The sequence below is a fragment of the Lepidochelys kempii genome, chromosome 11 (genome assembly GCF_965140285.1).
Source record: "Lepidochelys kempii isolate rLepKem1 chromosome 11, rLepKem1.hap1, whole genome shotgun sequence".
Taxonomy (NCBI): domain Eukaryota; kingdom Metazoa; phylum Chordata; order Testudines; family Cheloniidae; genus Lepidochelys; species Lepidochelys kempii.
Window position 1 is genome coordinate 80309485 of NC_136390.1, and position 24553 is coordinate 80334037.

Below are 24553 nucleotides of genomic sequence, written 5' to 3' on the forward strand. Positions count from 1 at the left end.
AGGCCCGGGAAACAGCACCACCCCCTGCACCACACAGGGCGTTGCAACACAAGGGGATCCCCACGAACCAGAGGGACAGGAAGACTCGGTGCCCCCGCAGGCATCCTCGGCATCCTCCCCAGATGAAGCGGTGGTGGGTACCACCACGCTGCCTGCCATGGACACCAGGGCACACCAAGAGTTGCTCAGGAGGATAGCTCAAAACTTGAGCATGCACGTGGAGGAGGTCTCAGGAGACTGACCCTAAGGTGGATATTCTGTCCCTGAAGGTCCTTCAAGGGTGGCTTTGCCCCTCATTTAGACTATCCATAACCACTAAGGTGGTAGAGGGGTAGAAAGGGTAGAGAGGATATATTTTGTGCCCTCCAAGGAGTATGAGTACTTGTTTACCCATCCTCAACCAGGTACTCTGGTGGTGGAGGTGGCCAACCAGAAAGAAAGACAGGGACAGCTGGGGCCGACCCCTAAGCAAAGAGCAAATACACACCTCCATGAAGGCTCAACTCCAGGGGGCTCCACAGCTGACCCAATGGGTACCGCTATGGAAAAACCTTCTGGTGACTGTGCACACGGTGGACAGACACCCACTTGGAATGGACACGAGCAACACATCTTGAAGAACAACAGTTACTAAAGGTAGGTAACCAGTTTTTTTACAGCTATCCATATATACATATAATATATGCATATTTACCTGTGTAAAATAGAAGCATATATATATATAAATATCTGTGTGTGGTATATAAAGTGGAAAGCTAAAACTACACTAGTGCTACATTAAGTTGGAACAGTTAAAATGAGTCAACAAGAGTCAAAATGAAGATTCATGCAGGAACCTTAATATGTTGCTTGTACCTATCATGTAGTATTATTTTTTTTTGCCACATTATACCTTTAATATATTGTTCAGATAATTGCTACAAAATATAAAGGAAGAGGTACAGTCTGAGTTAACCTTGCTGTTGGAACCTTATCTTTTGTGTTTTCTTGCTTAATTTTACTGTAACAGTGATACAGGTTATTTCCATTTTATAACGGTGAAAGGAAAAGACAGACTGTAACTAGTTGGTGTCCTCATCTCTGGAAATATATGTTCAGTTTCATAAACCTGTCCCTCCTTGCTCTCTCATTTTCAAAACAATCTGTAAGGGTTAATTGTCACATGTGCCTCTTGCGGATAGTAGGAATGAACTGCAGTGTTTAGTGTACTGTGCAGTTAATCCTGCAGTTTGATGAATGGACCTTGAATAGACAAGGAGAGTTTGTAGTGCTGACATGTTAACACAAGAGTTAACTGTTCTCATTGCTTCTGTGGCTTGCTGAAATAAATCACTGTAGTAACACAGTGAGTTTTTGAGACAGAGTGAGATTTAGCACTCTGGCAACCTGAGCTGACTGGATTGTAGCACTTAGCCTGCATGGCATCTCTGCTAACTGGGACTTTGAACATGGGGACCTTCTTCAGCATTGTGAGGCGTCGCTATAAAAGGAGACGTAAGAAACGTTCTGAGAGGAAAGGTAGTATATTAATTTTTGTACTGTCAAAACAGAATATTGGTGAGCTTTTACAAATAGAAAAATGCATTGTAGAAATGTTTTCAGATTATACTGAAATGTAAATACTAAATATAATTTTTTCATACATATCTTTAAAAAATCATTTCTGTAACACTTTTTTAATTATGTTTGAGTATTGAACACCAAAAGCAATAAGCTTCAAATGGAAATCAATTTTCCAATATATTTCACTTTCCTTCCAGGCTTTCAAAATTCAAAATATTTATTTTTAGACAAACATGTGGAAGCCTTAAAGTTGCACAGCTTTTTGTATTTTACTGCTTATTTTATCCCTAATGAATTGTTTCATGTGTCAGACTGTAAGCTGTCTGTCTTGTCACTGGATATTCATTAATCAGCTCATAAAATGTGCTTCTTCTGTCTTTAAAATTAGCCTGTCTTGAACAGCAAGTATAAATTGAGAGCTGCTAAAAGTCTCCTTTATCTTTTAACTAAATTTGTAAGAAATCTGTAAAGTATCCAAACTATTAAAATCTCATTTAGATTGCATTGCTATTCATCGAACTACACCTTTGCTGTTTAACACATTTAGATTAGGTAAAGAAGGAATTATTTTATTCCTTAAAATCTGTCAACTAGCTTACATATCTCTTGAAAACAAAGTGCATTAATGAGAACCCTGGTATAGGCTCGTTATAATTTCTTGAAGTATTTTGTACTATTTGTATCTTTGTACAATTAGAAAATACTGAATTGTCTCTGGAGAATAATATGATATCTGGAAAAACAGAACATTTCATATATGACACTTCATAAAAATACATAAACCTTGTAGAAAGGTGTAATTCTGCTGCTGTAAATGTTATTTTTCTGATTCCATTTGTATCTGTGCATATCTGTAATTCTTCTGTCATTTTTGTATCTGGTTGATTGGTATGGCTGGCATGTAATGTATTTAGAATTACAGGCATTCTTGTCAAATGCTGCTCTTTGTATTTTAGAATATGGCAGTAGATACAGCCCTATATAGATGACATTAACTGCAGTAACTGTATTTAGTTACCAAATCTATTTTGTGTTTTTGATTAAATACATCAAATAACTCTAAAACAGTGATCATATATCTGAAAATACAGCAGAAGACTGTACTAACTGAAGCAATATCTCTAGGGAAAAATGATGGCTTGCAAACTGGAATTTGGTTTTTCATTATTTAGATTCCATAAGTGGTAATTAATTTATGTAAAAACTGAGTAACTCAACCCAAATCACTAACAAAGTTGAGCTGGCATGTTGGCTATATCTTATAGTACCTTTACCCTACTGCAAATCCCTGCTAAGCAAATATTTAAATTTTTTCTTGACTCTTGTCTTTTGTTTGAAAATACATTTTTTCCCAGTGCTTTCAAAGTTTAGTATTCAAATATTATGGATCATATTTTAGAACAGGCAGGAGAGGAAAAATTAAGAGGAAGGCTAAGGGCTGCATCCAGACAACTTAAATGGACTTTGGATCATGCCTATAGTGAGAAGATAATGATTATCTGACAAGACAACTTGAATCTGTGTAGAACTCTGTGCATTTTGTCACTGGACAAATTTCACTAAAAATCACTGATGGATAAAATAGATCATTTTTAGTTTTGATACTAGTGCATGCAAGCGTTACTCATTTTTCAGGTTCTGAAAGCTCTCTGGGTTAGTAGTGGATTAGTAGTATTGCATGAAGTGCATATTCCCTATTGCACATACATTCAAATCGATCGTGCAATGTTTTTTTTATTAAGATCCTTAAAATAAAATGTAAACATTGTATTGGAAAGTCCAATCAAGCTATGTTAGTTCTTTCTCTCTTATGTCCCATCTTTTAGATGAATTTAGAAAAAAATTATGTTTGTCAAAGTAGACTGGTGACATGATCCACGAATCTTGTAAAATAATACATCTGTTTGAGTCAAACTAGAAGTGTATGGAAGGAATATTTAAGCTCTGTGAATAACTGTATAGGGATGAAGAAATAAAACAGTTAAAAGAATAAAGCTTCAGTGTATAAAGTGCTATAGAAGATAGACTAGTTAAGGATTCAACAAAAACTTTTTACCAAATCAACACACACTTCACTTTAAAAAAACAAACAAACAAACAAACAAACAAAGCTGGAGATTTCTAAATCCCTTTAGAGACCTGCGAACAAGACTAGATTTATTGTACAGTGTGTTTTCAAATAATGTTAGGGATTTCTAAAGAGCCAAATCTTGGTCCCAGTGAATTTAATGGATGTTTGTCATTAACTTCAGTGGGGCTCGGATTTGTCTAAACGTGCTCTTTGGTTCTGTATGTATTTTTTTTATTCTGTTCTTGAACATTTGTTTACTGTTGACACCACTGAAGTGGAAATGTGAGTTTTACAAGGTGGCTGGTTTTTGTTCTTATATAATTAATTAACTATTTTGTAACAATTTCCTAAAATATAAAAATGTTTTGGTAGATTAATTTGGCATTTAAAAGATGAGGAATCTAAAATTCTGTTTATTATTTTAAGTAATGTGACTGATTAGAAGACATGATAATCAAAACATTGTTCTTCAGAATGTAATCTGAATCAGATCGGCTTGTGGTTTGAAAATTGATCAAGTTTGGGTTTGTTCAAAAGGGGAGCTGATTTGGGACGGCGGATGGCTTAATTTTAATTCTGTTTCTAAAACCTGTAATCCAGATTTTCCAATGTCTGTAGCACCCACTAGCTACTGTTCTCAATGGATTTGTTGAGAACTGAGCCGTCATGAAAATCTATCCCTTATGGCCCAATCCTGTTTCAACTGAGGCCAGCAGAAAAACTCCCATTGACTTTTTTGGGAACCAGAAAGCAAAATTAGACTCTTTGTTATACATACTTTCCTAAACCATGATCTTTACAGTTCTATTGTATTAATTTCAGAGATCAAGCATTAAATGGTGTTGTAAAATCTGTCATGGTCCAACATGAAACAGCGTAACAAAGGTTTGGAATTTTTTTTTCTACAGAGGCCTTGGTTTCACTTGGTTCCTTGGCAAACACCCAAAAGCATTAATTCTAAAGTTGAAATTTTATTGATCAAACACAAGAAAGAATAAGCAATTAAAACAAGCATGTATATTGAAATGGGGAAATTGAGTGATTATGGAAAACAAATGATCATAACCTTTAAAATCTCTCTCCTTTTTTGGAGACAAAATATCAGCATGTCATTTTCAGAACAATCTGTCTCTGATGAAAAGGAAAAGATTAATTCTACTTTTAGTCCTGATGTGTAAAGTGCATTCACTTCTGTTTCTAACAAACACAGACACATGGTGGAGGAGAGGGGATCGAAAAGATGAGGAAAATACAGCTTTTGTTGATGTGTATATATACCTACTGCTATGCTCTTATTATTAGAGAATGGAATTACTGTCCATAGAGATTCTATAGTACACTTTTTGGTTCATTTAAGATTTTTACTTCATTTTATTCTATGCTTTCTTTCACATATAGTGCCACTCCCCCACCAGCACGACCTGTTCTATCCTTTTAATATATTTTGTACCCTGGTATTACTGTGTCCCGTTGATTATCCCCATTCCACCAAGTTTCTGTGGTGCCTATTATATCAATATCCTCATTTAATACAAGGCACTCTAGTTCACCCGTCTTATTCTTTAGACTTCTAGCACTGGTATATAAGCACTTTAAAAAATTGTCACGTTTTAGCCGTCTGCCTTTACATGATGTAATTGAATGAGACTCTTTTTCATTTGACTGTTTCTCATCAAATGCTACTTGTATTTTATCATCTTCTATCTTCTCCTCCTTACTAGAACATAGAGAATCTCCATTTAATAGACCCTCCCCTAAGGGATGTCTCTGTCCGAACCACGTGCTCCTCTACACCTGTTGGCTTTCCCTCAGCCCTTAGTTTAAAAACTGTTCTATGACCTTTTTAATGTTAAGCGCCAGCAATCTGGTTCCATTTTGGTTTAGGTGGAGCCCATCTTTCCTGTATAGGCTCCCCATCTCCCAAAAGTTTCCCGAGTTCCTAATAAATCTAAACCCCTCCTCCCTACACCATTGCCTCCTGAGTGGTTTAGGTGGAGCCCATCTTTCCTGTATAGGCTCCCCATCTCCCAAAAGTTTCCCGAGTTCCTAATAAATCCAAATCTCTCCTCCCTACACCATTGCCTCCTGAGTGGGCTCTTGGAGCACAGGTGCAGCATAGGTGTGGGGCTGCACCTGTGCTCCAAGTGCCCACTCAGTCCTGACAGCTGAGGGCATAAAGGCAGGGCAGATACAACCTGCAGTCAGTTCCTTCACTAAGAATCCCCCAGGGGTAGGACTCTGATAAGCAGGGATGGAGGGAAAGCTCTGGAGTCCATGCACACAACACATCTCAAAGAACCAGTTACTTAAAATAACTGCATCCGATGAAGTGAGCTGTAGCTCATGAAAGCGTATGCTCAAATAAATTGGTTAGTCTCTAAGGTGCCACAAGCACTCCTTTTCTTTTTGCAAATGCAGACTAACACGGCTGCTACTTTAAAACTTAAAATAACTGTTCTTTCTTCAAATGATTGTTCACACATATTCTACTCTGGGTGAGTAACAAGCAGTTACCCCAGTGCTAGGAGGTGAGTGAGCAGAGGCCTTCTTGTAGAATGAACATAGGACTACCCTGTGAAAACAATCATTTGACCTGGCAGCTTGCATTAAGGAATAAGGCATGGTAATAATGTGGATCAAACATCTTGCTGCTGCTTTACATATTTCTGATACAGAATGTTACCCAAGCAGGCCACAGGGGCTACCTAGGCCCTAGTAGAATGAGTTCAACCTGTCCAGATGGGTATTTTAGCAAAAGCTGGAAAGTTCTGACACAGTGTGAGACCCAATGACTCTGGCTGTCCCTTTACCCTTTCAGCAAATGCCATGAAGAGTCTAGGTGTACATATGGATAACTTGGTCCTGTCCAAATGAAGCTCTCATAACATCCAATGCTTGAAGTCTCATTTTGTTTGGGGGGTGGGAAGGAATATGGGTTAGGGAAGAAAAGTGGTGGGGGATTGGGAATAGACTGATGTGGGAGTCCTAACCATCCGGAAATGTCAGGTGAGGCCTGAGAGCAACTGGGTGTAAGACCCTACATGGGGGGCCTGCCATTAGTCTCTCCTATCCTAACTGATACCACCATGACCACCAAAAAGTCTGTCTTCATCCATAGCTGGTAAAGAGAACAAGTAGCTAATGACCCAAAAAGGGAGGCTCCATCAGAGCAGCCAACACCAAACTGAGGTTCCAGGAAACAATGTCTTGAACTGCAGCAGGTACCAAAGGTGTACCTACCTCCTATATGCTGTCATTTCTCTTTGAAGATTGGATGTTTTCCCTGTGGTGGGGAAAACACCACAGGAACCCAACACTTTAGCATTTAATTTCAGAAAGGGGGACTACACAAAAACGAGGGAGTTAGTGAAACAGAAATTAAAAGGTACAGTGTCAAAAGTGAAATCTCTGTAAACTGCATGCAAACTTTTTAAAGACACCATAATCGACGCTCAACTTAAATGTATACCCCAAATTAAAAAAACCTAGCAGGAGAACCAAAGAAGTGCCACCGTGGCTAAACAACTAACTAAAAGAAGCAATCAGAGGCAAAAAGGCATCCTTTAAAAAGTGGCCATTAAATCCTAGTGAGGAAAATAGAAAGGAGCATAAACTCTGGCAAATGAAGTGGAAAAAATATAATTAGGAAAGCCAAAAAATAAATTGAGGAACAGCTAGCCAGAGACTCAAAAAGTAATAGCGAAATTTTTTTTAAGTACATCAGAAGCAAGAAGCCTGCTAAACAACCAGTGGGGCCACTGGACAATTGAGATGCTAAAGGAGCACTCAAGGAGGATAAGGCCACTGTGGAGAAAGTACATGACTTCTTAGCATTGGTCTTCACTGCTGAGGATGTGAGGGAGATTCCCAAACCTTAGCCATTCTTTTTAGGTGACAGATCTGCGGAACTGTCCCAGATTGAGGTGTCATTAGAGGAGGTTTTGGACCAAATTGATAATCTAAACAGTAATAAGTCACCAGGACCAGATGGTATTCACCCAAGAGTTCTGAAGGAACTCAAATGTGAAATTGCAGAACTACTAACCGTAGTCTGTAACCTATCATTTAAATCAGCTTCTGTACCAAATGACTGGAGGATAGATAATGTGATGTCAATTTTTAAAAAGGGCTCCAGAAGTGATCCCGGCTATTGCGGGCCGGTAAGCCTAACTTCAGTACTGGGCAAACTGATTGAAACTATAGTAAAGAACAAAATTGTCAGACATGTAGATAAACATAATTTGTTGGGGAAGAGTTAATATGGATTTTGTAAAGGGAAATCATGCCTGACGAATCTGCTAGAATTCGTTGAGGGGGATCCAGTGGATATAGCATACTTAGATTTTCAAAAAGCCTTTGACAAGGTCCCTCACCAAAGGCTCTTAAGCAAAGTAAGCTGTCATGGGAGGAGAGGGAAGGTCCTCTCATGGATTGGTAACTGCTTAAAAGATAGGAAACAAAGCGTAGGTATAAATGGTCAGTTTTCAGAATGGAGAGAGGTAAACCGTGGTGTCCCCCAGGGGTCTGTACTGAGCCTAGTCCTATTCAACATATTCATAGATGATCTGGAAAAGAGGGGTGCACGTTGAGGTGGCAAAATTCGCAGATGATACAAAACTACTCAAGATAGTTAAGTCCCAGGCAGACTGCAAAGAGCTATGAAAGGGTTTCAGAAAACTGTGTGACTTGGCAACAAAATGGCAGATGAAATTTAATGTTGATAAATGGAAAGTAATGCACATTGGAAAACATAATCCCAACTCTACATATAAAATGATGGGGTCTAAATTAGCTGTTACCACTCAACAAAAAGATCTTGGAATCATTTTGGATAGTTCTCTGAAAACATCCATTCACTGTGCAGCAACAGTCAAGAAAGTGAAGAGAATATTGGGCATCGTTAAGAAAGGGATAGATAATAAGATAGAAAATATCATATTGCCTCTATGTAAGTCCATGGTATGTCCACATCTTGAATACTGCCTGCAGATGTGGTCGCCCCATCTCAAAAAAGTTATATTGGAATTGGAAAAGGTTCAGAAAAGGGCAACAACAATGATTAGGGGTATGGAACTGCTTCTGTATGAGGAGAGATTAATAAAACTGGGACTTTTCAGCTTGGAAAAGAGATGACTAAGGGGGAAGATGATAGAGGTCTATAAAATCATGACTGGTGTGGAGAAAGTAAATAAGGAAGTGTTATTTACTCCTCATAACACAAGAGCTCGGGATCACCAAATGAAATGAATAGGCAGCAGGTTTAAAACAAACAAAAGGAAGTATTTTTTCACACACTGCACAGTCAACCTGGGGAGCTCTTTTTGATACTAAACTGGGAGGAGTGGTAGATACGCTGGAGGGGAGGGATAGGATACAGAAAGACCTAGACAAATTGGAGGATTGGGCCAAAAGAAATCTGATGAGGTTCAATAAGGATAAGTGCAGGGTCCTGCACTTAGGACGGAAGAACCCAATGCACAGCTACAGACTAGGGACCGAATGGCTAGGCAGCAGTTCTGCGGAAAAGGACCTAGGGGTGACAGTGGACGAGAAGCTGGATATGAGTCAGCAGTGTGCCCTTGTTGCCAAGAAGGCCAATGGCATTTTGGGATGTATAAGTAGGGGCATAGCCAGCAGATCGAAGGACGTGATCGTTCCCCTCTATTCGACATTGGTGAGGCCTCATCTGGAGTACTGTGTCCAGTTTTGGGCCCCACACTTCAAGAAGGATGTGGATAAATTGGAGAGAGTCCAGCGAAGGGCAACAAAATTGATTAGGGGACTGGAACACATGAGTTATGAGGAGAGGCTGAGGGAGCTGGGATTGTTTAGCCTGCAGAAGAGAAGAATGAGGGGGGATTTGATAGCTGCTTTCAACTACCTGAAAGGGGGTTCCAAAGAGGATGGCTCTAGACTGTTCTCAATGGTAGCAGATGACAGAACGAGGAGTAATGGTCTCAAGTTGCAGTGGGGGAGGTTTAGATTGGATATTAGGAAAAACTTTTTCACTAAGAGGGTGGTGAAACACTGGAATGCGTTACCTAGGGAGGTGGTAGAATCTCCTTCCTTAGAGGTTTTTAAGGTCAGGCTTGACAAAGCCCTGGCTGGGATGATTTAACTGGGAATTGGTCCTGCTTTGAGCAGGGGGTTGGACTAGATGACCTTCTGGGGTCCCTTCCAACCCTGATATTCTATGATTCTATGAGAGGAAGTTGTGAAGGCCAAGTCTATAACAGGGTTCAAAAAAGAACTAGATAAGTTCATGGAGGATAGGTCGCCCAATGGCTAATAGCCAGGATGGGCAGGGACAGTGTCCCCAACCTCTGTTTGCCAAAAGCTGGGAATGAGTGACAGGGAATGGATCACTTGATGATTACCTGTTCTGTTCATTCCCTGTGGGACACCTGCCATTGGCCACTGTTGGAAGACAGGATACTGGGCTAGATGGACCTTTGGTCTGACCCAGTGTGGCCGTTCTTATGTTACCATCTCCATTACCATTTTAGCCATGAAGTTATCTGCATTAGTAACCAGAACACATAATACCCTCAGTTTCAATATCTTTGAGTTTATCCCTCTTTCCCGTTCAACACATCGCACTATTATATTCCATACTGAATGAAAGCAAAACTCCTCTACATACATAATTTTCTAAGAACTCGAATGTATTTTGCTTGAGAGCTACATAGGCCTGATTAACAATTATTTACTGACCTCATAAGGTGCACGTATAGTTTCATGCTCTCCCTGAGCAGCCCTTGTCTATACTAGTAGTTCCCAACCTTTTCTTTGCCACGGGACGCCTCGATACCTTTGTTTATGTTGAGGTATACCACCATATTGTCTCCAAATGAACTCGCCCTCTTATTGCCTCAATTTAAGCTGCTTACTACTTTTGCCATTCACAGTCTGTACAATACAGTTAACAGTATTATAGTCTAATCTCACACCAGTTCAGTGCCCAGGCCCCACCCAGTTTTGCCCCCCAGTTCTGCCCCTCTTAGCTCCCCCAACTCACCCCCAGCCTCCACCCCCTTTCACCTCACCTCCGCTTCTTCTGGGGTTCTTTCCACCTCCCAACCCTGGGGGCTGCAGTGGGGTCCCTGCTTCCCTTCCAGGCTGAGAAGAGCAGCTCCAGGGGCTCTGCCCCGTGCCCTGCCAGTGGCTGCAAGGGGGAGAGGCAGAGGAGCTGACCTGTTGCTCACAGGAGGGAGAAGACCGAGATTCAGCTTTGATTGGTTGCTCTGTCCCTGGAGGAGGTGGGGCAGTGAGGCAGACAGCCAATAGAAGATGGCTTTCCCCTCCCCTGCTTGAATCCCGCAGGAGTCAGATTTGCTCTTAACCTGGCTTTGTGGAATGGAATGTGACACACATACATAGTATTTGAAAGGGGCCTCATCAGTGGTGAGCTGGAGCTGGTTCGCACCGGTTCGCTGGAACCGGTTGTTAAATTTAGAAGCCCTTTTAGAACCGGTTGTTCCGCGAGGGACAACTGGCTCTAAAAGGGCTTCTAAATTTAATAACCGGCCAAAAGTGGCGCCTTAGGCGCCGACTCCATGGGTGCTCCTGGGCTGGTTTACCCAAGGGGAAAATTTGGTGGGTGCAGAGCACCCACCGGCAGCTCCCCGCCCCACGCCCCTGGTCCCAGCTCACCTCCACTCCGCCTCCACCTCCTCCCCTGAACGTGCCGCCCTGCTCTGCTTCTCCGCACTCCCAAGGCTTCCCGTGAATCAGCTGTTCACGCTGGAAGCCTGGGAGGGCTGAGAAGCAGGCGGCGGCTTCGCGCTCAGGCCCAGGGAGGCGGAGGTGAGCTGGGGCGGGGGAGCGCGAGGAGGGCCGCCCATGCTGCGGCAGGTAACCTGGGGGGCGCGCAGGGGAACCGCTCCTCACCTCAGCTCACCTCCACCACCCTGGGCCTGAGTGCGAAGCCGCCGCCTGCTTCTCAACCCTCCCAGGCTTCCCGCCGAACAGCTGATTCGCGGGAAGCTGGGGGGGGCGGAGAAGCAGAGCGGGGCGGTGCCTTCAGGGGAGGAGGCGGAGCGGAGGTGAGGTGAGCTGGGGCCAGTGCGGGGCGGGGAGCTGCCGGTGGGTTCTCTGCACCCACCAAATTTTCCCCGTGGGGTGCTCCAAGGTTGGAGCACCCATGGAGTCAGCGCCTAAGGCGCCACTTTTGATGTGATCAGTGGGGGGAGCAGCCACTCCCCCTGCTTCCCCCCCCCAGCTATGCTACCCCCCCCAGGAGCCAGAGGGACCTGCTGGATGCTTCCTGGGAGCTGCCCCAGGTAAGCACCTCCAGGAGTCCCCACCTCGCCCCCCGGCAGGTCCCTCTGGCTCTTAGGGGAGGGGTGGGTACCCACTACGGTGGCCCACGAGACCCTCCTGCCCAGTTCTGGGGGCAGACACGGGACGGGGGTGGATGGGGCAGGGGTCCTGGGGGGGGCATCAAGGAGCGTGGGGGGGTGGATGGGGCAGGAGTCCCGGGGGGCGGGGTTGGGAAACAACCCTCTCATGGGGTGAGGAGGGAACCAGTTATTAAGGTTTTGGCAGCTCATCACTGGGCCTCATGCTGGAGAGCAAAAGTACAGAATGTGATCCAGCTCTAACACTAATTAAAATACAAGGAAAGTATATTTTGTTTTCACATGGACCTTTTCAAAAAATTCCAAGCAATACCTGTTCGGGCCTCATGGCACACTGGTTGGGAAACACTGGTCTATGCTACTGTTACATGATTATGTCATAACCTTATTACCACACAGTTTGGTTGTGCCTATGTAGATCAGACCAAATCATGTTATTACCATGTTAATGGAATCGTTAAGGTTTATTTCCCTTAACATGGTTGTAACATGATTTGCTCTGGTCCATGAAGATACAACAAAAATGTGTTCTGACATGTTTAGGACGAAACAGTGTTGTGGCTGGGGTCTCAAATAGGTGTGTAATTGTAATATAGACAATACAAGAGTGGTATTCCCTATGCTGATGACTCATCACCATATATATAAACTGCATCCAAAAAAACTATGTGAAAGAATATTGATTGCAAAATCAAGCAATCAAAGCCCAGGCAATGCCAAAATTAAGGTTTCCTGTACATACCTGATTCAGCCCTCTCGTAGATATGCACTGTGATACAATCTTTCATTACATATTTTTCCACAATTATTTTTCTATTTGTTTTAGTGTATTTTAATGTAATTTTCTAAGCTTTAAAAAAATTTAATAGGGAAAAAACAAAATATGGTTCCATATTGATCTCCCCACATGGGTCAACAGCAGTGCTGGAAGCTTTAGATTCACAACAGTCCTCTGCCACTTGAGCTAATGGAGTAACTGATCACAGCCTTCTACTACTATCTTCTACGTGAAGCACCTTACCAGAGGGGTTGGAGATGTGCACTTTGCCAGTGGGTTTCATCACAGTTTTTCCTAGACACCAGATGAATTTTGGAATTTGAGATGCCTGGGGTCAATTCCAGGCTCTGTAAGGAATTGTCTAGCAGTTATAAAGTTTTCTGTCCCTGCCCAGCCTCTCCCTGTCCCTTTATACTCCTACCGCCTCACTCCCCATCTGCTGTTGCTCCTCCTGTTCCACCTGATTATTGCCCCCTGTTGTTCCCCCCACTCCCAATGCCTGGCAAGTGCCTCTCTCTCACCTTCCTCCTTTTCCTGTCCGTTTTTCTCTTCTCACTCCCTTCCTACCAGGGGCATCACAAGGGGAGAAAGCACAGAACTCTTCCAGCCCTGTGGAGACAATGGCAGGGAGAGTGATCCAGGACGGGGGAGGGAGGGAGGAAAGGAAGAGCAAGCTCCTGCCAGGGTGGGGGAATGGAGGAAAGGAAGAGCAAGCTCCTGCCAGAGCTGGTGAACACAAAATGTGCCCCCCTGAAAAGGGGTCAAAGTTAAATTTCTGTACACGACCCTGCTTCCTACTATTTCTGAACTTTCAGCATTTGAGTTAAGCTGCTTCCTTCTTGCTCCCTGTATTCCAGAAAGGTGTAATTGAGAGCGTGCTTTTAGTATTTCTGTATCTGGTACCAAAGCAGCCCCAGCAGCCAGGAGGAGCAGTTGCTCAGAAACTCCTTCTTAGTTTCTATAGCCCTGGGATAGAACATGCTGAGTCTTTGGATGGTGCATATGCTTTCCAGTTGCCACACAGGAGCTGTGAGAGAATGCAGCACGCTGAGTGCAGTTGGAATCTGCAGCTAATTTAGCTGCCATACTCTAACAAGTCTCTACTGAACATGTGTGAACTGAGATTTTTCTCTAACCTTCTACTCAGAAACTGTACTTCAGCTGTTTTAGCTGAAACTTTAGAAAAGAAAGCAGATACACAGTATGAAAAGAACCTGAACGGTTAAAGTTTGGCGAAGTTCCAAGCAACCAAAAATGGGTGTTATAATAGGAAGTGCCGGACCACATTAAGCACAGGCATCACTGTGTTGATAAATTGGTATTTGATGTTAATAGATTGGAGAAGGTTCAGAGAAGAACCATGAGAATGATCAAAGGATTGGAAAACATGCCTTATAGTGTTAGACCCAAGGAGCTTAATCAATTGAGTTTAACAAAGAGAAAGTTAAGGGCTGACTTGATCAGACTATAAGTACCTACACTGGGAACAAAATATTTGATAATGGCCTCTTCAATCTAGCAGAGAAAGGTATAACATAATCCAAAGGCTGGAAGTTGAAGCCAGGCAAATTAAAAAATTAAAGAAGTTGCAAATTTTTACATGAGAGTAATTAATCATTGCCATAACGTACCAAGAGTTGTGGTGGATTCACCATCAGTGGCAATATTTAAATAAAGAGTGGATATTTTTGTAAAAAATCTGCGCTACTTCAAACAGGCATTAATTCAGGGGAGTCCAATGGCCTGTGTTAGGCAGGAGAACATTCTAGAGGATCACACTGGTCCCTTCTGACCTTGGAATCTATGACTCTGCTGCAGCACAATTCACCACACACCCATCCCCTGCTCCTGCCTGCCAATCCATCCCCCCAGACCTCACATCTCTGCTGCATCATTGGTTCCCCCTGGTTCACTGGCTTATTGGTTCCTTATCTTTAAGTCTGTCCCCGGAATGGATATAGTAAGGAGCAGGAGAGAGAAGATACAGTGATTGAGACTTTGAACCTGGGATAGGAAGTATAGTAAAATTGAGAGTGGAAATAGAGAAAAGAGTGGGAGGAGAGATATTATGAGGAAAAGAGGAGCAGTTCATATATGAAAAGATACAGTTTGAAATTGTCTGGAGTTCGAAGTAGAGATGACAGAGCAGCAGCTTGAAATGTGAAACTGAACAAGAGGGAGAAAGGTCAGATGGAGAGGTAGATTTGACAACTATCAGCATAGAGTTAGTGGTTGAAATAATGGAAGAGGCTGTGTACACCAATAGAGAGAGGAGAGAAAGAAAATGAAAGAACTAAGAACCAAACCTTGGGGGATAACACATGAAGAGAAGATAAATAACTGTTAAAGGAGATGGTGGAGGAATGATCCGGAAGATAAAGAATCAAAAGAATATAGCTGTGGAAACAGAAGAGAAGTTGCAATGGGAAAGTGATCAACCATATCTGAGACAGCAGACAAACCAAGAAAATTAAGTAGGTGTGGAGAGATAGCCAACACTGGGAATTAAAAGTTTCGAAAGCATGGGATGAGAGAGGATGTGATGGGACCTCTGTGCCCCCTTAACCCTTCAGCCAGGGCTGACTCTCACAATGCTTTACTAACCTTCATAAAGCAGCAAACCCCTCCAGGCCCTGTTATCACTCAGCACAACAACACGTGGAGCCCCACACCCAGCTAGATTGCATGAATCCTCCCAGAGCCACTCATGAATCACACAGGGAAAGCACCAGCCGAATCCTCCCAACTTCCAGCACTATACCTCAGGAATATACTATCTTGCACTGCTCAAGACGAGCAGTGCAAATTTATTAATTGGTTCACCATTTCATCAATGGAAAGTGGATATACACCAGACTTTGCAAACCTGAGCAGACACACTTCAGGGTAACTCACTGGTAAAGATAACCAGTTAAACAAATGTATTGACTGCAAAAGATAGATTTTAAGTGATTATAAGTGATAGGCAAAAAGTCAGAGTACTTACCAAAATAAAATATAAACACACAGGCTAAACTCTCAACCCTATTAGACTGGGCAACATCTAGATTAAGCAGTTTTTCTCATCCCACTAGATATTGCAGTCCTTAATATACAGGTTTGTCCCTTAAACCTGTGCCAGTCTCCTCTGTTGGAGTCTTCAGTCTTCTTCTGAGTGTCTTTGTTGCTTGCAGCATATGCAGGGGCAGGAGAAAGGCCAAGCATGGAGTCCCATGTTCTGTTTTATACCCTCAGTCCCATGTACTTGGAGAACACAAGTCAAGGCATGTCTGTTGGACATTGCTGAGTCCCCAGGCAAGGTTGCGCAATCCCCCTGGTGTGGCCTCATGCAGGTGAGTCATTGACTTGTAGTTCCCTTGCTGGACAATGGCTGTTGATGGCTGTTTGATACCCTGCCTGGGCGTTGGTTACTTTCCTTGCTGTTGTCTCTGGGGAGCTAATATCTGGCTGATTCCCCAATTTACAGCATGTTTTAGGGACAACCATACTACACAATCTCATAACTTCACATGCACTAAAGATATACATATTTAGATAGAACAGTGACTTTCAGCCAATCATAACCTTTTCAACAGGGGAGTGACAGTGGTCAGTTTTCATGAATTTGCAGAGGTGCCAGTTTATATTTTAAAGCTAAAATCTAACAAACTAGGTTTGCCAATTGAATAAGTGTTATAGCCAGTATAGAATGGAATCTAATAGGACAACATATTTTTATTGAGTTCAAGGAGTGTTAGTTTACTAATTTTATTGCTGGGTTCTTTTCAGTCAATTTACAACTTGAACAGTGTTTCTCAAATCAGACATTAGCTTATTCTTAACCAATCAACAATTTATTAATTCACTCAATAATAGTATACCATTTATGTAAACATTTTTGGATGTTTTCTACATTTTCAAATATATTGATTTCAATTGCAACACAGAATACAAAGTGTACAGTGCTCACTTTATGTTTATTTTTATTACAAATATTTGCACTGAAAATACAAAAAAAGTATTTCAATTCACCTAATACAAATACTGTAGTGCAATCTCTTTATCATGAAAGTTTAACTTACAAATGTAGAATTATGTACAAAAAATAACTGCAAATGTACCGAAACAAAACAATGTGAAACTTTAGAGTCTACAAGTCCACTCAGTCCTACTTCTTGTTCAGCCAATCGCTCAGACAAACAAGTTTGTTTACAGTCAGCCTCACCTCAGTCCCTGGAAAAATCATGGAGCAGATCCTCAAGGAATCAATTCTGAAGCACTTAGAGGAGAGGAAAGCGATCAGGAACAGTCAGCATGGATTCACCAAGTGCAAGTCATGCCTGACTAATCTAATTGCCTTCTATGACGAGATAACTGGCTCTGTGGATGAGGGGGAAGCAGTGGATGTGTTATTCCTTGACTTTAGTAAAGCTTTTGACACGGTCTCCCACAGTATTCTTGCCAGCAAGTTAAAGAAGTAAGGGCTGGATGAATGGACTATAAGGTGGATAGAAAGCTGGCTAGATGGTCAGGCTCAACGGGTAGTGATCAATCACTCCATGTCTAGTTGGCAGCCAGTATCAAGCGGAGTGCCCCAAGGGTTGGTCTTGGGGCCGGTTTTGTTCAATATCTTAATGATCTGGAGGATGGCGTGGATTGCACCCTCAGCAAGTTTGCAGACGACACTAAACTGGGAGGAGTGGTAGATATGCTGGAGGGTAGGGACAGGATACAGAGGGACCTAGACAAATTGGAGGATTGGGCCAAATGAAATCTGATGAGGTTCAACAAGGACAAGTGCAGAGTCCTGCACTTAGGATGGAAGAATCCCATCTACCACTACTGACTAGGGACCGAATGGCTCGGCAGCAGTTCTGCAGAAAAGGACCTAGGGGTTACAGTGGACGAGAAGCTGGATATGAGTTAACAGTGTGCCCTTGTTGCTAAGAAGGCCAATGGCATTTTGGGCTGTATAAGTAGGGACATTGCCAGCAGATCGAGGGACATGATTGTTCCCCTTTATTCGACATTGGTGAGGCCTCATCCGGAGTACTGTGTCCAGTTTTTGGCCCCACACTACAAGAAGGATGTGAAAAAATTTGAAAGCGTCCAGCGGAGGGCAACAAAAATGATTAGGGGACTGGAACACATGACTTATGAGGAGAGGCTGAGGGACCTGGGATTGTTTAGTCTGCAGAAGAGAAGAATGAGGGGGGATTTGATAGCTGCTTTCAACTACCTGAAGGGGGGTTCCAGAGAGGATGGATCTAGACTGTTCTCAGTGGTGGCAGATGACAGGACAAGGAGTAATGGTCTCAAGTTGCAGTGGGGAACATATAGGTTGGATATTAGGAAAACCTTTTTCACTAGGAGGGTGGTGAAGCACTGGAATGTGTTTACTAGGGGGGCGATGGAATCTCCTTCCTTAGAAGTTTTTAAGGTCAGACTTGACAAAGCCCTGGCTGGGATGATTTGGTTGGGGATTGGTCCTGCTTTGAGCAGGGGGTTGGACTAGATGACCTCCTTGAGGTCCCTTCCAACCCTGATACTCTATGATTCTATGATTTGCAGGAGATAATGCTGCCTGCTTCTTGTTTACAATGTCACCTGAAAGTGAGACCAGGCATTCACATGGCACTGATGTAGCCGGCATCACAAGGTATTTACGTGCTAGATGTGTTAAAGATTCATATGTCCCTGCATGCTTCAACCACCATTCCAGAGCACGGGCAGCGTGAGGGAGCCCCTGGAGCTCCCTGGTCCCTGCAGATGCAGGGGATCCCCACAGCTCCCGAGCCATCGCAAGCGTCAGGGGAACCCTCGCAGCTCCCCCGTCTGGGGGGAATCCCCCAGAACTCCCCAGTCCCTGGGTAGCGGGGAATTCCCCACCGCTCTCCAGCTGCCACAGGCGGGGGTCCCTCCCAACTCGCAGCCATGGGGTAGGAGCCGCAGCTCCCAGCCACAGCAGGGCAGGGTGTTCGACCCTCCTCCCTTCCTGATTTGTCATGGACATTTTTAGTAAAAATCAGGGACAAGTCATGACTTCTGTGAATTTTTGTTAATTGCCTATGACCTGTCTGTGACTTTTGCTAAAAATGTCCTTGACAAAATTGTAGCCTTACTTACAATCTTCTAAATTTGGAGGACCTACTCCATACATTCTTTGATCGTACATAGGCATTTTACAGTATTTAGGACTTACAAGAGACATTATCCACATAGAGAAGGATGTAGATCTGACTCACAATGCAAATAAATATGCAGCTTCTAATTTGGGGTGAAAGACAGCTCTATTTTATTGATCCATGGTCTCTGTGATTTACAAGGAAAACAATGTATAGTTTATCATTTGTGGTGAAAACATGTGGTTTGGATATCTTGGGGTAACAAGTAGCTCATCCAAGTGGACTGTCAATATTATAGCCAATCATTTCTGGTTTGCTTGGCTTGGTAACTTGGAGTTCTTTCCAGCTAGGTTGGCAAGGAGAAAGAGGTTTTAACTATCTGCAAATTATGAGAGATTTTTGCCTAAATGATTAATAATTTTAGCTAAGCCATTTTGTTTGTATTCATGGGGAGAGGAACTCCTGACCTTGGCTGATCTGTGAGTACTTAGACAGAGTCTCATGTGGTGTGAACCATTTTCTTACTTTACTTCCTAGGTGAATTCTGTTTTGGTATAAAAAGAGATGTATAACTCTTCTAATTTTTCAGGGGCAGGAGGAATCAGTAGTTATTAATCATTCAAGGCATATCTGTTTATATATATCCCTTGCATAGGAACTGAGTCAGTGACTGTGCACTACAGCAGATTTCTTGTCAAATGCAGTGGGTTTGGTTGCCATACATATTTGCGATTATAACTAAATTATAAAGTGCTGTCGTACTCCCAGTGTATAACTGATATGGTTGGAATTGGTGCATGAGGAGTAGCGTTATGGACAAAGGACAGATCACAAAGTGATTTAGATTTCTCACAAAAGGGACCCCAAAAAAGTGAGATAATTTAGTGAAAAATTGGCATAAGGGTTTATTTTGAACTCTTATTTTTTCTTTGTACTATTCCATTTTTCATGAAATCATCTTAAAAAATTCAAATAGTGCTCACAGTTTACATTCTGCATTCTGGTTTTCTCCATGTCAAAGAGATTTTTACAAAATAAAGTTTTAAGTTTCCTTTTAAATGGAAAACTGTAAGCGAGTCTTCTCTGTTACGGAACTACTGCTACACTGGTCCAGAGGTTTGTGTTATCGTTCCTCTAAACAGCAGGAGGTGAGGACAGAATATTAAGACTCTAGCAGGCTGCTGCCAAAGGAAAGAAGAAAGAAACAGGCCTTGGAGGACTAAAGGATGCACTGGTTATTAATCCCCTTTCTCTAGGCTTGTGAACTTATCAGATAAAGTGATTTAAATGTAATGTAACTAAGGAAGCCATCAACCTCAAAGATGTTTGGAGAATCTTTGTGAACTCATGTGACGAAGTTTGGATTGGGCTGATCAAGGCCACAAAAAATTAGAGTCAGAACCATAGGTTAGAAGGGACCACAAAGGTCAACTAATCTAACCCCCTGCCAAGATGCAGGATTTGTTAAATGCTGTGTGTGGAATGCTTGTTGAATGGAACACTGAGCACCAAACGCCCGTCAGCTTTGGGAAGTTAGGATTTGAATCTAATTCCAAAACTCGACTTCATAACTCAGATTGCTACCATTATACTCTTTCATCCTTTTGTGAACATCTGACAATTGTTTGCAGTTTATCCATTTCCATTCTCCCAGGTAGCTGAGTTTTAAATATGCTTTGAATATGGTATCTCTGCTTCTAATTACACAAAATCAAAGTGTTGCCCTGTTGTCAGTCTAGAGAAATTAATTTTCTATTTACTTAACTGTGAAGACAATTACATTACACAATGTGATAACAGGTAATCTGGTTGGTCATGGCATTAGTCAGTGTGGTATATCTTTTGTTGGCTAATTTAATTTTAAATATTCAGACACAGCCTGCGACCTGAAACTTGTGTCACCTTAATATAGATAAATAGATATATGTACAATTTAGGATTGCACTGCTGAGATTGTCCTCTTTAATAGAAGTGTTTTTATATTTACATATAATCATAAGTCCAAAGCTTGAGTTTTTTGTTTAATGTTTATTTAGGTTACACTCATTCCTTACTCTGGCACACCCTCAATGACTTCAGTGGGAGTTCATTTGTGTGAGGCCTGAGAAAAAACTGACAACGAACCTCAGCAGTATGGCGATCCGGGGAAGTCCCGGACGACTGGAAAAAGGCTAATGTAGTGCCCATCTTTAAAAAGGGGAAGAAGGAGGATCCTGGGACCTACAGGCCTGTCAGCCTCACCTCAGTCCCTGGAAAAATCATGGAGCAGGTCCTCAAGGAATCAATTCTGAAGCACTTAGAGGAGAGGAAAGTGATCAGGAACAGTCAGCATGGATTCACCAAGGGCAAGTCATGCCTGACTAATCTAATTGCCTTCTATGACGAGATAACTGGTTCTGTGGATGAAGGGAAAGCAGTGGACGTGGTGTTCCTTGACTTTAGCAAAGCTTTAGACACTGTCTCCCACAGTATTCTTGTCAGCAAGTTAAAGAAGTATGGGCTGGATGAATGCACTATATGGTGGGTAGAAAATTGGCTAGATTGTCGGGCTCAACGGGTAGTGATCAATGGCTCCATGTCTAGTTGGCAGCCAGTATCAAGCGGAGTGCCCCAAGGGTCGGTCCTGGGGCCGGTTTTGTTCAATATCTTCATAAATGATCTGGAGGATGGGGTGAATTGCACCCTCAACAAGTTTGCAGAAGACACTAAACTGGGAGGAGTGGTAGATACGCTGGAGGGTGGGGATAGGATACAGAAGGACCTAGACAAATTGGAGGATTGGGCCAAAAGAAATCTGATGAGGTTCAACAAGGACAAGTGCAGAGTCCTGCACTTAGGATGGAAGAATCCAATGCACCGCTACAGACTAGGGACCGAATGGCTAGGCAGCAGTCCTGCAGAAAAGGACCTAGGGGTTACAGTGGACAAGAAGCTGGATATGAGTCAACAGTGTGCCCTTGTAGCCAAGAAGGCCAGTGGCATTTTGGGCTGTATATGTAGGGGCATTGCCAGCAGATCGAGGGACGTGATCATTCCCCTCTATTCGACATTGGTGAGGCCTCATCTGGAGTACTGTGTCCAGTTTTGGGCCCCACACTATAAGAAGGATGTGGAAAAATTGGAAAGCGTCCAGCGGAGGGCAACAAAAATGATTAGGGGACTGGAACACATGACTTATGAGGAGAGGCTGAGGGAACTGGGATTGTTTAGTCTGAGGAAGAGAAGAATGAGGGGAGATTTGATAGCTGCTTTCAACTACCTGAAAGGGGGTTCCAAAGATGATGGATCTAGACTATTCTCAGTGATAGCGGATGACAGGACAAGGAGAAATTGTCTCAAGTTGCAGTGGGGGAGATTTAGGTTGGATATTAGGAAAACCTTTTTCACTAGGAGGGTGGTGAAACACTGAAATGTGTTCCCTAGGGAGGTGGTGGAATCTCCTTCCTTAGAAGTTTTTAAGGTCAGGCTTGACAAAGCCCTGGCTGGGATGATTTAATTGAGGGTCGGTCCTGCTTTGAGCAGGGGGTTGAACTAGATGACCTCCTGAGGTCCCTTCCAACCCTGATATTCTATGATTCTATGCTATTTTCCTAGGTCTCATTTCTGTGGGTTATTAGGATATTGAATCCATCATCTTATTACTTATTCCTCAAGCCAGTTCCTCGTCTTTAGTGGCATACATTTTACCATTTGGCTCCTTTTTGTCTGCACCTTGTATTTCTTCTTTCTTCTTTGAGTGCTTGCTCATGTCAATTCCATTATAGGTGTGTGTGCCCATGTCCATGGCCATTGGAGCTTTTTGCCTGAATAGTATCAATAGGGTCAGCTGTGGCATCCGCTTGAGTGCCACGCTCATGCATACATTTATTAGGTGCTGCCAGCCCTGTGCCCTCTCAATTCCTTCTTACTGCCCGTGCTGGTTAGTCAGAGCACCTTTCCCTCACCTAGCAAGGGTTAGCGGTTCTTCGTCTTCGGTCTTTGAGCCTTAGGGCCTTGTAAATAGTTTGTTTACAGTAGTTATTTGGTAAGTAGTTGTTAAGTATCAGAGTAACAGCCGTGTTAGTCTGTATTCGCAAAAAGAAAAGGAGGACTTGTGGCACCTTAGAGACTAACCAATTTATTTGAGCATAAGCTTTCATGAGCTACAGCTCACTTCATTGGATGCAAGTAACATGCATCGGATGCAAGTTAAGTAGTAGACTTTGCCCTAGGAGTGGCATGCCCCGGTCTCTGGGCTTTAAGTCCTGCTCTGACTGCAACAGCTGAAGCAGCAATTTCCCAAGGGGATTTTTCTATAGTCAGCTGAACTGAACATCTATCTACATATTATGTGATCCTCCCATAGGAGATATTTCAGCTTCACATGCAACAGACAACATTCTCAGTATGTTGCTTTATCTTTTCGCCTATCTGCCCCTAACCCTAGCCAAAGTGCTAACTAATATTGTGGCTTTCATTGAGCAGAAAAGGGTTCTTATATAAACATTCCAAGATGACCAGCCCATCAGAGCACCCTTCCTGCAGAAGGCACACAAAACAGCTCTTTCACAGTTGATTCTTTTCTGGAGCAACACGGATTGGTCAACTCTGACATGAACGGAATAACTCCAAGAAGTCTATATTAATTCTGGGGAGAGTCATAGATACCAAATGCCACACAAGATTATTTCTATAAAAGTTTTTCAGATGCTGGTGGTCACAATATCATCCATTCTCCATTCACATCTAACAGGGCTCTGATGTCTCTTGGTCCGGATGATGGTCTCTTGCAAAAGCAGACTGTTGTGCGGTGAAGTTTCACATGTTCTGTCCAGCATTTTCTTATTTTCCTGAGCCCACGAGACCCATCATCCCTGTCCTACATAGTCCCAATGCCAAAGCAATATTGATATCTTTCTCTTGGCAGCTAAAAGAAAGGAAATACTCAGAGAGCTGGGGTATGTCAGTGTCAGAGAGGGTAGGTGGAGACAATCTACACAAGCTTCAACAGCAAGGAAGCTCATCCAGGAAACAGTTTCATCTGAGGATAATGGCAAAACAGAGCTCCAACAATGTATCAATTAGCTCAAGCTCAGGGCAGTCATGTACTCTAAGAGCTGTAACACCAATCCTGCTCAGCCAAGATATACTGATGATGTTCTACAACACTGACAGTGGCTTGTATCAACAAGGAAACAAGTTTCAGGTCCTGAGACCAGCTATGAGCCTCTAATTTGCTCTGTTCCTACGTGAAGAAAGAAAAGAAATAAAATCAAACAAAATAACAATTTGCTGTCTTTCAAAAACTAACTTAAATAAATATCATAGCGGCTCATTAAGCAAGCAAAGGTTAGATCCAGGAGAGTGGAGAGTCAGACACTGGGATGCCTGCCCATCAGTTGACTTATTTGCATCATCCAGCAAAGGTTTGTGTGTGTGTAGTCCGTTGGTTCGATGATGACATTTTCATGCTATCTTTTTTGTGGATTCTGGAGTGACTCTGAAGTCCAAAGCATGACGCACGTGCTCGTGAGCAGATAGGGCAGACAAAGTCATTGATGAGCTTCTTGGTAGTTATAGCAGTAGTAAGACGCTTTTCCCTTGCAGCTAACAATCGATTATTTCTGTCCTTTTCAAAGGCTTGAAAAGCTCTGAGTGTTCTATGTCACCATGCTGATCTATTTAACACAGTCTTCTC

At 42.7% G+C, this 24553-nt stretch overlaps 1 protein-coding gene across 10 annotated transcripts in view; it reads left to right on the forward strand.

The window, feature by feature from the left end:
• The window catches only part of ADARB1 (adenosine deaminase RNA specific B1), a 225200-nt gene that overhangs the window by 108848 nt on the left and 91799 nt on the right, over nucleotides 1–24553 (forward strand). Inside the window, exon 1 of one of the 10 annotated variants that reach the window (XM_073306983.2) lies at nucleotides 576–1518. The exons of 7 other annotated variants lie outside the window; for them this stretch is intronic. In XM_073306983.2, the coding sequence (XP_073163084.2) occupies nucleotides 1419–1518 (100 nt within the window). In that variant the 5' untranslated portion in view covers nucleotides 576–1418. Of the gene's footprint in view, nucleotides 1–575; nucleotides 1519–4456; nucleotides 4520–21208; nucleotides 21397–24553 lie in introns of those variants that run through there. 2 more of the 10 variants (XM_073306971.2, XM_073306970.2) reach the window with 2 other exon arrangements.